The following is a 13990-nucleotide window of genomic DNA, read 5'->3' on the forward strand; positions in this document are numbered from 1 at the left end:
CCCTTTCCTTTTTCGTAGAGCATTTTGGCTTCCAGGACAAACAACCACGTGTTTGTATACATGTGTGTATGTGTGTGTGTGATCTGAAGTGATAAATAAGAGCAAAAACTGATATGATCAATGAGCTCAGACCTGGGAAGTTACTCTTAAAATGAAGAAATAATTTCCTCTTTTAAATCAGGAGAATAGACAATAAATTATATACTTGAGTAAATATTGGGATTTTTCTTCATTATAACTGGAGCAACCACACACCACAATGAGTCAGCTCCCAAGACCAATGTCTACTAAACAGCATTAGTAGGACCAGAATAAAGTGTCATATATTTAAGCCATCTGCCCAAAGCAACAAACTAGCTACCTCAATGATGAACTGAGTCTTCCAAAGAGGATCAGGAGATGTTGATGCATCCCATGACCAAATTATGAAGTTGATGCAGAGAAGTGCTTAATAGCCAGACAGCTCTTGTTTCTAGTACCTACTTGGCTAATTACTAACTGAGTACCATCAGCAGGTTCCTTAACTGCTTTGTTATTCCTCATGCTCATCTGTAAAATGAGGATAATAATAAAACTTATCTCAGAAAGTCAATAAGAGGATTAAATTAGTTGATTTACACAAGATGCTTAGAATGATGCTGGGCATATAATCATTCAATACATGTTAGATATTGTCTCCCTTTTATGGTATTAGAGGTAAGGATAGACTATAACCACCCTTGTCTGACTCATGTCCCTTTTAACAAGGGGTAAATTTATCGGTCCTTCACCATTAAGTTGACAAGCAAAGTCAAAGGAGACCATTAGATTCTAATATGAGGGCAAAGCAGGGCAGATATAACCTTGCATTTGAGTTCAGTAATAATGTCTAGGAATCCAAGTAAGTAAGTTTCTTACAAAATAGCAAAATTGGAATTTATTTATGACGTTGATAGACATAATCTAATAATTTCTAACTAAATATATTAAACAGGTGTTGAACTAAGAGATATACAGAGATGCCTCGGGTTTAATCTGGGTTTATCTCTGAATGCTGGAATTGAAATCGCAGGAGATATTAATTCAGACAATTGCTTAAAGAGGAGTGGTGATAAATTTCGTAAGTATGGTCTAACTTACTAGGGTGAAAAGAAGGAGGAAAGGTCAATGAGCACTGCCCTGTCACTATGAGCCTTCTTTGTTGTCTCCCCTCTTTATAAAAAACAACAACAACAACAACAAACTGAAAGTGCTTAAAAACTATTTTATCTTTTTTTTTCTTTTCTTTTTTTGCCAAGCCACACCAGCTTGTGGGATCTTAGTTCACTGGCCAGGGACTGATCCCAGGCCCTCGGTGGTAAAAGTACAGAGTCCTAACCACTGGACTGCCAGGGAATTCCCAAAAGCTATTTTACCTTCACAGTGGTTCCCAAACCATTATAAACACAAGTAACCTGGGGACATGTATTCAATGGTATCATCATTGTGCAGGTCGTGAACTGCACAGCTCTGGGGAATACAGCCATTCACACTGTGGTCATTGTAGATTTATATTTTTATCATGGCAATGGTAGAAGCCCGATGGTAGAGAAATATCTTGAGGAAAGTTCTCTTTTTTTCCCCTAATTTTAACAAAGCTTCCAAATGGCCTAGTGGCAGTGCTGTCTGTGTCCATCAAGAAAGGAGAAGGCCAAAGCCATCTCCCTAACTCAATCTTCCACATGACTCAAAATCCCTAATTCACCTTCACCCAATTGGTCAAAAGGTACAAGCTTCCAGTTATAAGATAAATAAGTACTGGGGATGTAATGTACAACCTGATGACTATAGTTAACACTGCTGTGTGATGTATTTGAAAGCTGCTAAGAGAATAGATCCTAAATGTTCTCATCACAAGGAAAAAATAATTTTTGTAACTATATGAGGTAATGTATGTTAACTAAACTTATTGTGATAATCATTTTGCAATATATATGTATGTCAAGTCATCATGCTGTACACCTTAAACTTATACAGTATTGTACGTGATTATATCTCAATAAAACTGGGTGAAAAAAAGAAAATACCTAATCCATCCTTAACAATAAATCAGTGCATAACATTTTTAAAAATATAATTTTTTGATATAAATATTACTTCTGTTGCTAATCATTAGCAGATTTATAAGCATGAGGTAGTGCTGGAGTTCTCAATTTTTACTCTAATCAGAAATACTTGAGAGCATTCTCAGAAATACAAATGCTTGAGACTCACTTAAAGAGTGATTTAAAGAGTCGGCTGACACAGAGCACAGGGAGATCAGCTCAGCGCTTTGTGTCTACCTAGAGGGGTGGGATAGGGAGGTGGGAAGGAGACGCAAGAGGGAGGAGATACGGGGACATATGTATATGTATAGCTGATTCACTTTGTTATAAAGCAGAAATTAACACATCATTGTAAAGCAATTATACTCCAATAAAGATGTAGGAAAAAAAAAAAGGGTCAGCTGATAGTGGAGAAGTAGAAGAGAGGAAAACCTAATATTTTTAAAAGCATACCAGCCACTAACATGTGGCCATGCTTGGAAACTACTGATGAAATGAAAAGAAAACTGACCTTGCCATCAAATGTCGTAATTTCAAAATTTGGCCATTAAGCTTACTGTGTGACCTTGGGCTAGTCACTCCATCTCTCTGAGGCTCAGTCTTCTCATCTATAGAAATAAGGAAGGATGAACAAAAATCACCTTGAAATTACTTTTTAGTTCAAAAAATTCACAACTCTAAATGATTCACCAAAACTTTTTAAAGCAGTTTAGTCTGGGAGAGACTGAGGGAGAAATAATGTAAAAATAGGGGTGGAAAGAAATTATGTTTTTTACTTTATTCTTTTTTATACTCTGAAGTTTTTTATAATATTAAAACAGTTTAAAGCAAACTTATACAAAATATAATTATGAAGCTAAGTCTGCAACAACAAATGTATCCATTCAAGAGTCGTGTTCCCATGTGTGCATGTGCTTAGGTGATGAACTTTAAATTATTAGTGTATCTCAAGCGTCATACCATTTATATTTTCTTTAAAAAGATGATTGGAATCTATAATTGACTACTAATAAAAATGACCCTTGGATATTTGGGGTGAAAAAAATTACATAAGTAATATTTATAAATAAAATTCAATAAATGTACTAGACTATACCTTATGAAAGGGGGTCAATAAATGTCTATCAGATATCACAGAACTATACATGCTTCACTTATATCTTCTTTCTCTTCTTAGAAAACGTCACGAGTGAAAGCCTCATCGATGATGTTATTTCATTCATAAGAGGAGGAGCAAGAAAATATGCAACTGAACTGGAAGAGAAGCTTCTCAGAAGAGGCAGGATGATTAATGTGACTGACTTTGTAAATTGGGCCTCTTCCTTAAACGACGCTCCAGTGCTCATAAATCAAAAAGTAAGAAATATTTATTTTCAAATGGAAGATTTTGTCATTTTCTTCCTAAATGTAATTGCTGGTTCAGATGAACAGTTAACTTCATCTGAAAGAGACGTGAGCATTCAAATGCACTCCTGTCCCATCCCTGAAAGAAGCATGGTGTAGAAGAAAGGCACAGAGGGGGCATCAGACCAACCAGGCTGAGTCTGAGTCTCTGCTCCTCACTAGATGTGTAATATTTTCTGACTTCTGCAACACTGAATTCTCCAGGGCTCCATGTTTATTTGAGGATTTAATGTGATTCCTTGTATAGAGACTATAGCTCAGATTGGTACAAAATAGTTGCACAGAAATTGTTGGTTCCCTTCCTTCTGCCCCAGTTGTCCCTTGCCTTCAGGTGACATCATACCACCACTTCCAACACAGGAGAATTGTATTTTTCAAGGGTCTTTATGAAAGGGAAGTTCATAAGTTCTCAGAAAATAAGACCAAGAGTGAACAGTTCTCATGGTCAGGAAATCCTTTCCTTTTTGTGTCTTGATTATAATAGTCTTCCGTTTATAAACCTTTTGGGACTTTACAGTCTTGGTGCTTATTCCTAAGGGGAAAAAGCTACATTATAATTATAAAGATATAAATGCCAATGTTACTTAGCCTCACCATTCTCTCCCCAAACTAACTATAAAGGCTATGTGTTTTCCTCTATTGCTGTTTTGTTCCTGAAATTATTAGAAAGTATTTTTCCTACTTTCTTCTATAGCTATCAATTTTCCCTGTATGTTTCACAATTTTCTTCCCTTGGGTCAAATTTATCTTTGATTGCCCCCTACTTCCTTTTGATTAACTTGAGTTATAAACATGTTGACTTTTTCTTTTTTTTTTTGGTCGCACTACACAGCATGCGGGATCTTAGTACCCTGACCAGGGATCAAACCCATGCCCCTGGCAATGGGAGTGTGGAGTCTTAACCACTGGACTGCCAGGGAAGTCCAACATGTTGACATTTTTGATAGGACTAGTTATTAGAGAATTGTGTTCCTTCATTCTTCATTATTGTCTTTAAAGAGTGAGTGAAACCACCAAAACTACTTCATTTATGTGAGAGAGAAACTCAGGAAAATTGTAGTGTACTCTCCCTTTAGGTTGTGGAAATCTACCCAGTTGTAAATATGCGAGCACATCTGTGAGAGTCTTCACATATTTTGTCCCAAAACTAGGACAAAGAGAGGAAAATAGTTGTCCAAATTAGCATGCCCATATATAAAATTAAAATCAGAAGAGACCCCTTTTATTTTGTCATATTTAAATAATATTTAAATTCATTATCTTGAACTCAGTGAAATAAATCTGTTTCAGAAGATCTTAAATAAAAAAAGAATTGATTCAGAACTCCCTGGCGGTCCAGTGGTTAAGACTCCACACTTTCACTGCCAAGGGTCTGGGTTCAATCTCTGGTCAGGGAACTAAGATCCCACAAGCTGCATGGCCAAAACAAACAAACAAGAAAAAAATTGATTTAGGTGGATGTTTACGTTCAGATGGACACCTAAAGTGTCTTGTCTTCTCATTTCTACAAAGGGAGTTCAACTGTCCTTGTACGGATCCAAGACTGTTCTCTGAGGAGGTCTTAATAAGAGTCCATCATATTCTAGAGCTGACTTTTAAAATCTCAAGTCAATAAAGTATCTGCTGAAGATTTACTACTGGATTTACTAGAACTATTCAAAAACCTTCATCAACTCTGTTGGCACAGTCCTACTGGCTGGATGCAAAATACAGTTTTATCCTATTTTTAAGGTCAACTATTGACCCCCAGATTTTTAGATTGGTGGGCATTCCATCTAAAATATCTCTATGTTTCTTTCTTCATGAATTGAAAGCCTGGACTTTTCATATCAATATTCTGCCTAAGCAGAAGGCAACCATAGATAGTCCACCATGAAACACTTTTTAAATTTATCTTCTTGGAGAAGTTCAAAAAATAGTAAAATATTATGTTTTTTTTTTTTGTTTGTTTTTCGGTACGCGGGCCTCTCACTGTTGTGGCCTCTCCCGTTGCAAAGCACAGGCTCGGGACATGCAGGCTCAGCGGCCATGGCTCACAGGCCCAGCAGCTCCACGGCATGTGGAATCTTCCCGGACCGGGGCACGAACCCGTGTCCCCTGCATCAGCAGGCGGACTCTCAAACACTGCGCCACCAAAGAATCCCCTCACTCTCTCTTTTATGTTTCCTATTGTCTTTCTGTATTTCCTGACTTTGTATCTCTTCATGCTTCATTGTCAATATCTTCTTCTAACCTATATTTCAATTCATTAACTTTACTTCAGTTGTGTCACATCTACTATTTAACCAGTCCATTAATTTGTATATTATAATAACAAATTCCAATTCTCTTTGTTTATTTTTTTCAAATCTTCTATTTTTAAAAATAATTTTCAGTTCTCTGCTAAAATTTTTAATCTTGTCTCTTATGCTTATGTAAACATAGCTGTTTTAAAGTTTACATCTGATAACTCAAATCTTGGCATTCCCAAGCTCTGTTTCTCATTTCTATTATTTCTACTGATTCTCATTCACGTTGGCTCATTTCCTTGTGTACCTAGTTACTTTTATTGTGGGCTGGATATTATACTTTAAAAATTGCTATCAGAGTAGCTTGAGGCCTGAGATGCTTTTATTGTCTTCAAAAGAAATACATATTTGTATCTGAAAAGCCTCTGGGGTCCTAATGACTCAGGATTATTTTAAAACCAGCTGCAGTCTTTGCCAGGACCACCTCAATTCCAATTCCCTTTTACTTCTAGGGCTGCAGTCCTTTGGGGCCCAACCCAAAGCACAGCTTTTTTACCTTTGCTGTCCTGAATTCCAACCTTTTTTCCCCAGCCCAGTAATGTGCTGCTCTACCTCTTAGTTCCTCGACTGCCTCTTCCTGATTTAGGAAATGTGTCAAGGGGACTGGTGACCCAGAAGTACTGGGCTCACCTCACTGAACTTCTACCTCCCCCCAGATCTTAGCCTAGTAATGTTTTGTTACCTTGTTAGTTCTCCAGGGTTTTCAAGCAAATTTTTTAATTTTACTTTTATCTTGTTCAGCTTTTCTCATCGTCCTCAGAAAAAGGATTAGTTGACTTTATTTAATCCATCATTACTCTTTGGCAGGAATTTGTGGTGTGTGTGTGTGTGTGTGTGTGTGTGTGTGTGTGTGTGTATAAAACTATTTTTTTAATAAATTTATTTATTTATGGCTACATTGGGTCTTCGTTGTGGTGCGTGGACTTATTGTGGTGGCTTCTCTTGCTGTGGAGCACGGGCTCTAGGCACACAGGCTTCAGTAGTTGTGGCATGCGGGCTCAGTAGTTGTGCCTCGCAGGCTCCAGAGTGCAGGCTCAGTAGTTGTGGTGCACAGGCTTAGTTGCTCAGCAGCATGTGGGATCTTCCCGGACCAGGGCTCGAACCCGTGTCCCCTGCATTGGCAGGTGGATTCTTAACCACTGCGCCACCAGGGAAGTTCTGTGGTATATTTTTTAATCTTGTCTTTCGATTCCAATTGCTTCTAAATTTTGTGGTCTCTTATTTCAAAGTACTGTGCCACCAAAGGGTCTCAATTTCTTACAGTTTATCTACTCAAACACCTTTACAGTCACACAATTGAATTTGCTTACATTAAATAGGCATATGATACAAGTTTTCTATACATGTTTTACATATGTACATAAAACATAGCCCTGTATATTCTATATGTGTTTTATATGTAACATAACTAAGCATTTTTTGAATTCTGCCCTATATTACTAGAGTAATCTTTCCATCTTAACACCCTCAAATCTCAACTTCATAGTCATTTTCTCAGGAAAGCCTTTCCAAACTTCCCTGATTCAATGGTAGCAACTATGTATCTTACTCCAGGAATTTAAGTGTACAAAATAAATCATTTTACTTCATTTATTTTAGTATAATTAAATTTGACATTGAGATCCCATCCTTCCATGCTGCTGGAAAATTCATCCTTCATTCATTTGTTGGATGGGGTTCAGGGTAGCTCTTGCTTGTCCTGATGCTTCTGTCTGGGAAATGAAGATACGATATATGTAAGTATTTAGTCCATGGTGGTCACCCTGATAACCTCATTGTTCAAGTTTACAAGTTCACTTGAAGTCAGGTGGTTGCAAACTTTCCATGCCAAGATTGAGCATCGGAGTCATTGACAAAGCTGTAGCCTGTTCCTTGATAGCCACCTTCCCTAGGGACACTCCAAAGATTTTGCTACTTCCCAAAATAGCTGCTAGAGATCTAGCTATGGTTTTCTGCTACTTGAGGTACATGCTAACTCTACCCCCTTCCTGGACTGAAGGAATGCCCCCACCTTGGTGGCATTCTTCCCACACTCCTTCTCCCAACAAAAATTTATCAATGAGTTCAAGCTTTTAAAGAAAAAAAATCAGTAAAGAGTTTGCCTTTAGGGGCATTCTGGACTTGGCATCACACACAAACCTCCTCTTTGACCAGAGATCGCAAGCACTTGCCTACCTTCTGGAAAAGGGGAGGGAGCAAAAAGGCAGCAAAAAGCCAGCAAAAAGCATTCACAATATGTCAGTAAATTAGCCTGCTAAAACTTTAAATCCCTGACTGTTCATTGTTAAAATACATATACCCGTCCTTTATAACACCTAGTCACAGTTTCCATTTTAAATTTGTCTGTATGATTATTTTAATATCAGTCTCCTTACCTCCATAATGGGATCTCCATGATTACAGAGATCATGACTAGTTTTGATCACTGGCAGTCTTAAAAGCTAACATCATATCTGGCAATAATAATCATTCAATAAGCCCTTGTTGAATTAATGAAGCAATGAATAAATAATTTAGTGAAAAATATTGCACAAGCTCTGTCTATAGAAAAAGACCTAAAATTAAATGTTTTGCTCTCCTGCAGCTGTCTCCGATATATGATCTGATTCCAGTGAAAGTAAAAGATGCACACCTAAAGAAACAAAATTTGGAAAAAGCCATTGAAGACTACATCAATGAATTCAGTGTAAGAAAATGCCAACCGTGCCAAAATGGAGGGAATGTGATTCTGCTGGATGGACAATGTTTGTGTTCCTGCCCATACAAGTTCAAGGGAGTTGCCTGTGAAATCAGAAAATAGAAAATCTATGAAGGTGAGAACAACTCCTTTGATATTATTATGGACAAAAATATACATTTGGGGGTTATTTAATTTGAAAACTAGCTATTGAATTAATTTGCGCTAAACTTCTAGATTATCCATATAAACAGAGGATAAAGATTGAATGAATAGTGGAAATGGACAAATCAGCCTTTATGTGTCATTTAGCACACAGTTTAAAAATCTACCTCTACATCTAAACAGAACTATAAACAAATAATAAATTGTAATGATTGTATTACTTTTTTTTTTACATCTTTATTGGAGTATAGTTGCTTTACAATGGAGTGTTAGTTTCTGCTTTATAACAGAGTCAATCATTTATACATATACATATGTTCCCAGATCTCTTCCCACTGGCGTCTCCCTCCCTCCCACCCTCCCTATCCCACCCCTCCAGGTGGTCACAAAGCACCGAGCCGATATCCCTGTGCTATGCAGCCGCTTCCCACTAGCTATCTATTTTACATTTAGTAGTGTATATATGTCCATGCCTCTCTCTCGCTTTGTCACAGTTTACCCTTCCCCCTCCCCATAGCCTCAAGTCCATTCTCTAGTAAGTCTGTGTCTTTATTCCTGTTTCACCCCTAGGTTTTTCATGACATTTTTTTTCTTAAATTCCGTATATATGTGTTAGCATACGGTATTTGTCTCTTTCTGACTTACTTCACTCTGTATGACAGACTCTAGGTCTATCCACCTCATTACAAATAGCTCAATTTCGTTTCTTTTTATGGCTGAGTAATATTCCATTGTATATATGTGCCACATCTTCTTTATCCATTCATCCGATGATGGACATTTAGGTTGTTTCCATCTCTGGGCTGTTGTAAATAGAGCTGCAATGAACATTTTGGTACATGACTGTTTTTGAATGGTTTTCTCAGGGTATATGCCCAGTAGTGGGATTGCTGGGTCATATGGTAGTTCTATTTGTAGTTTTTTAAGGAACCTCCATACTGTTCTCCACAGTGGCTGTATCAATTTACATTCCCACCAACAGTGTAAGAGGGTTCCCTTTTCTCCACACCCTCTCCAGCATTTATTGTTTATTGTACAACAAAATGTCTGAAACAATTATGTAGTTTCCTCAAATAAAGATTCACAGTCTCAAGTTTATCATTCAAACATACTTTCAACTACTGCTACAAAAATTTTTTTACAAAATTTTTAATATTACAAGAATGTCTTTTGCCCTTCTTAGCAAACAGAAACTCAACAACATGGTGACAATATACATGTTTAGATTTCTCTGAAATTTTAGGATAATTGATTTCTCCTATATACTATATCTGTCTCTCATGTATCTAAAATGTCAACCCACTGTTCTGTATTCCCAAAAGCATTAGTAGTCTCCAAAAATCCGTACTCAAGACCACTGTTTTTTACCTATTTCTCTCTATGTGGACTATTCTGCAGCTTTCTGTGATTTCTTCAGCTCTGTCTTCTAATTATTCAGTTCTTTTTTTCAGCTATGTATATATAGGCTATACCCTTTAACCAATCTATAGAGGATTTTTAAAAATTATTTTAATTATAAAATTATTTTAATTAAATTATAAATAAATTTAATTTCTGTATGTTTTGTTTTGTTTTAAGTCTATTTTTTTCTTTCCTGGCCTACTGGATTTTTCCTGTTTTTATTTCTTTGAACATGTTAAATATGTTTATATAGAAGTCTCTCTCAGATTGATCCAGAATATATAGTTTCTGCATGTACTCATTCTCATGGCATTTTTTTCTTCCTTGAGTGCTGAAGAATTTTTCATCACAGGCCTAGTCTTCAGTGGAATTTGTTTCCTGTGGGAACCTTGTCTACTCTGGGTAGTGAAGCTATTCCTAGGGTTGTTTGCTTCTGGGGAAGCCCCATTGTTTTCATCCCTTTGCACCAGTTTTTCATGTAAATGTCTTGGTTTGAGTTCTACATTTTGGATTTATGGATAATGAAAATCAAGGTGCCTCCTCCTATATGTATATCACTTTTTTGAAAACACTGGTATCTTCTGGTTGACTTTTCATGCCTGACCAATGATGGTCCACGAGTTCCTTGCTGCGACACTAGACCACAGTGAAACCTTTCTTGCTGAGTCTTTCTGTTGAGGGAGCTCTTCCAGGTATCCAGCTTTCTGCAGAATGTTCAGTTCCAGCTTTCCACACAAACTGGGCCGACCCCCTTCATGAGGTTGAAAACCTTAAGATGTCATTTTTCTTTTTGCATACTGTTTACCCAGGGTGAAAGGCTCTGCAACTTTCTCCTCCGTCAACTAATCCAACCTCCCTCTCCTTATGTGTTTCTACTTCTTCGAGACTAGTTGTTCTCAATCAAGTTGCTCATTGTATTTACCTGGTTAACTTTTTTAAAAAAGGGCAAAAAGAGGAGCATAACAAAACAGATATCCAGCCCAAGTCAATTAAACCAGAACCTTTGTGGTGGACATTGCTAGGCCATGGTTCTCTTTTTCTTCCTTTCTCTCTTTCTTTCTCTCTTTCTTTCTTTCTTTCTTTCTTTCTTTCTTTCTTTCTTTTTTCTTTCTTCTTTCTTCCTTTCTTCTTTTAAATCCTCTGGTTATTCTAATTTATAGCCAGGGTTAAAAACCTCTATTCTGGACCCAGGTCAATTAACACCTCCGATGAAATCTCCTCCAGCATCTTCAGGCATCAGTTCTCTGTCTACGCTCCCTGAGTGCTTTCCCCCTTGTTCTTTCAGCACTAATCACACTTACTCCCCCGACACAAGATGAACATCACCTCTAGTTTGGAAATGTGTCTTATATCTTAAATCTCACTCTTCTCCCAGCACCTAGACAGTATCTCGCACATTATGGTACAAAAAGATAAAAGGATGAATAAATGGGTGGGTGGATTGATCCGAAGTTGAAGTTCTATTAATCACTAAGATTTGATAATCTTTTGGTTTTTTCCTAGTATTGCCAGCCAAAAAAAAAAAAAAAAAAAAAGAGCTGCTGTTTGTTTCCCTAGGATCATATGGAAAGAAAAACATCAGGACCTTCCAGAGATAGTTCTTGCTGCCAAATGAAAAGCAACGTGCTTCATGAAAATCCTGCCAGCCTCTGAAGTCTCCTCTCTCTTAGATCCACAATGCTTCTTTTCCTCCTTAAACTCCTATGATATTTCCATTTTTTATTCCCTAATGAAGAGAGTCAGCAGTGAAATATGCCAGGACTGCTTTCTCCTACAGCCAATGCCAATCCCTTGCTAGCAAAACAAAATTGAATTAAAAAAAGAGTGTTGGTTAAAAAGAAAGTAATTGTGAAAGTTCTTTGTATGATGAATACGTTCTGCCAGTTCCATTACCACAAGTCTGTATCATGCAGTTGTGCTCTTGTTTACGTCCTTGCATCTTGTTCTGTCATTCCTGGATACATGCATGCATTCATTCTGCAAATACTTGACAAACACCTACCACAAGCACAGAACTCTGCTTGTTTAGGTCTTAGCTCTCCGATTTAACTCTATGTCTCCAAGGAGAAAAGTGTATTGTATTTGCAACCAAAAACCATTAGGTTAAATCATGTGAAATTGTCTCTATTTAGTCATATTTTACCAAAAACAAAACAAACTCCCAAATCCAGTGATTTCATATGATCCAACTTAATACCTAGCCTTATGAGTTGCGTAAGGTTAAGTCTACCCACATAAGGAGCTAATTAAAGGAGCTGGCTATACAATTTTATTCATTAGATAGCATGGTACTTAAGACCTGAGAGCTTTGAAAAGGTCCGAGAACCCTAAAAGAAGAAGAAGGAGAAGGAAGGAGAAAAGAAGGGCTCAAAGTACAAGGGGAAAAAAGCAAAATCAAAATTAATAAATATTTAATTATATGTCAACAACATTATCATGTCAATTCGCTCATTGTTTTTTTATTAATAAAATTTTCACACCTTTATAAATAAATTTAAGTTAGTTTTCCTCACTTCACAGAAATTCTCAAGAATGTACATGATTGCTGAGAAATCACAATACAAATAATTTCAAAAGCAAAATTTAAAAACTAATTTTCAAGGTTTTTTTTCCAGCAAAGGAAAATGTTGTTGGATATGAGATGTATTTTAATGTAAGGTAGGACACAGAGATAGTTCTCTAATAATAAAAGTGCCAGGCCCTTTAGGGTATAAAATAGCATTGGTGCTCAAGAAAATACCTATTTCCTGCCCCCCAGAAACCTGAGTGAATCAGAAAGAATTAGGATGTTAAATACATACAAATACTGAACTCTAGTGTGTTCTTAGACAATCCACTGTTGAGAGAGTTTCTGATGTAGAGCATCTGGATTAAGGTAGAGTTACCATAGTAACTACTGGGAATTCCTTGCATCCTTGTGAATTACAAATTGTCAAAAAAGAAAATGGCTGAGCCTCGACCAGACTCCTGAGGGTCAGCTTAATGATTTATCAGAGTCCCTTTCCTGTAAATGGGGGAAAGATTGTAGGTTCACTGTTGACAGTGAGACTCTCCAACTTCCTCCAAAGGTGGCATATCTGGTAGAGCATTTCCAGCAGGGTGCAACACTGAGACACCAGAAACTGCCCGGCAAGAAGCAGCATAGAGGAAGAATCACCAGAAACTGGGGGAGATGAGGACCTCCTGGAGGCTAAGGCTTACATGGCTCATCCGGGATTGAGGTTTCCTGAGAAGGGAAGTCCTAGCTTGGTCTGGCCAGACTGAGTGCAGTATTACCCACACATGCTCTCTGAGAGGGCACACCACAAATTCAAAGAGCAAGGGATGTGTGAGGGAAACAGTCCTCTAATGCTCAGGCCGTACATTCAGATCATTACACTGAGCTCCAGCCATTATCAAAGGACCTGGGAAAGCTGGATGGGCATTCATGTTTCCTCGGCCTTAATAAGAAAAAAACCTTCAGAGAATTGCTACATTTTTACGCTTTTCCCTTTTTATACGTAAAACTCAGGTTGCTTATTCATTCTACTGATGACATTGGTAGACATATGCCTGCTCACTGCCAACACACACCAGCTTTATACCATGGTCTCCCCAAGACCCTTTGAGTGTGTATTTGATTGTAAACACAGCAGAACACTGCATCCAAAAACCTCACAAGAGAAGCTCCTGAGTTAGTGTCCCAATATTTATGAAAATCAACCCAAAATGGTGAATAAAGACTAGGCTCAGCTTACATTTATTTTCAAAGAAAATAAAACTTCTCTCTCTCTCTCCCTCTCTTCCACACATTCACACACACAGACACACACACACACACATATAAATAATTTGTAGGACAACCATCTATCTTTCTGCCCACCAACCCTCTCCCAGCCCCTCCACCACCACCTCATGTTCATTACTCCCTATTATACTAAGAAATGGTTCAAGAGAATGGAATCGTGTGGCTTTTTAACACTAGACAAATTATTAAACTCCTAAACCCCGAG

The 13990-nt window shown here is 37.5% G+C and overlaps 1 protein-coding gene across 1 annotated transcript in view; it reads left to right on the plus strand.

Annotated features, from left to right (window-relative positions):
- C9 (complement C9) overlaps positions 1-11840 on the plus strand; it is a 49431-nt gene extending 37591 nt beyond the window's left edge. Inside the window, 5 exon segments of the mRNA XM_060009557.2 lie at positions 974-1099; positions 3241-3419; positions 8340-8442; positions 8445-8568; positions 11502-11840. Of these exon segments, the coding sequence (XP_059865540.2) occupies positions 974-1099; positions 3241-3419; positions 8340-8442; positions 8445-8542 (506 nt within the window). The 3' untranslated portion in view covers positions 8543-8568; positions 11502-11840.
- Positions 11841-13990: the final 2150 nt, after the last annotated feature.

Source organism: Delphinus delphis, chromosome 3 (genome assembly GCF_949987515.2).
Source record: "Delphinus delphis chromosome 3, mDelDel1.2, whole genome shotgun sequence".
NCBI classification, from domain to species: Eukaryota; Metazoa; Chordata; class Mammalia; order Artiodactyla; family Delphinidae; genus Delphinus; species Delphinus delphis.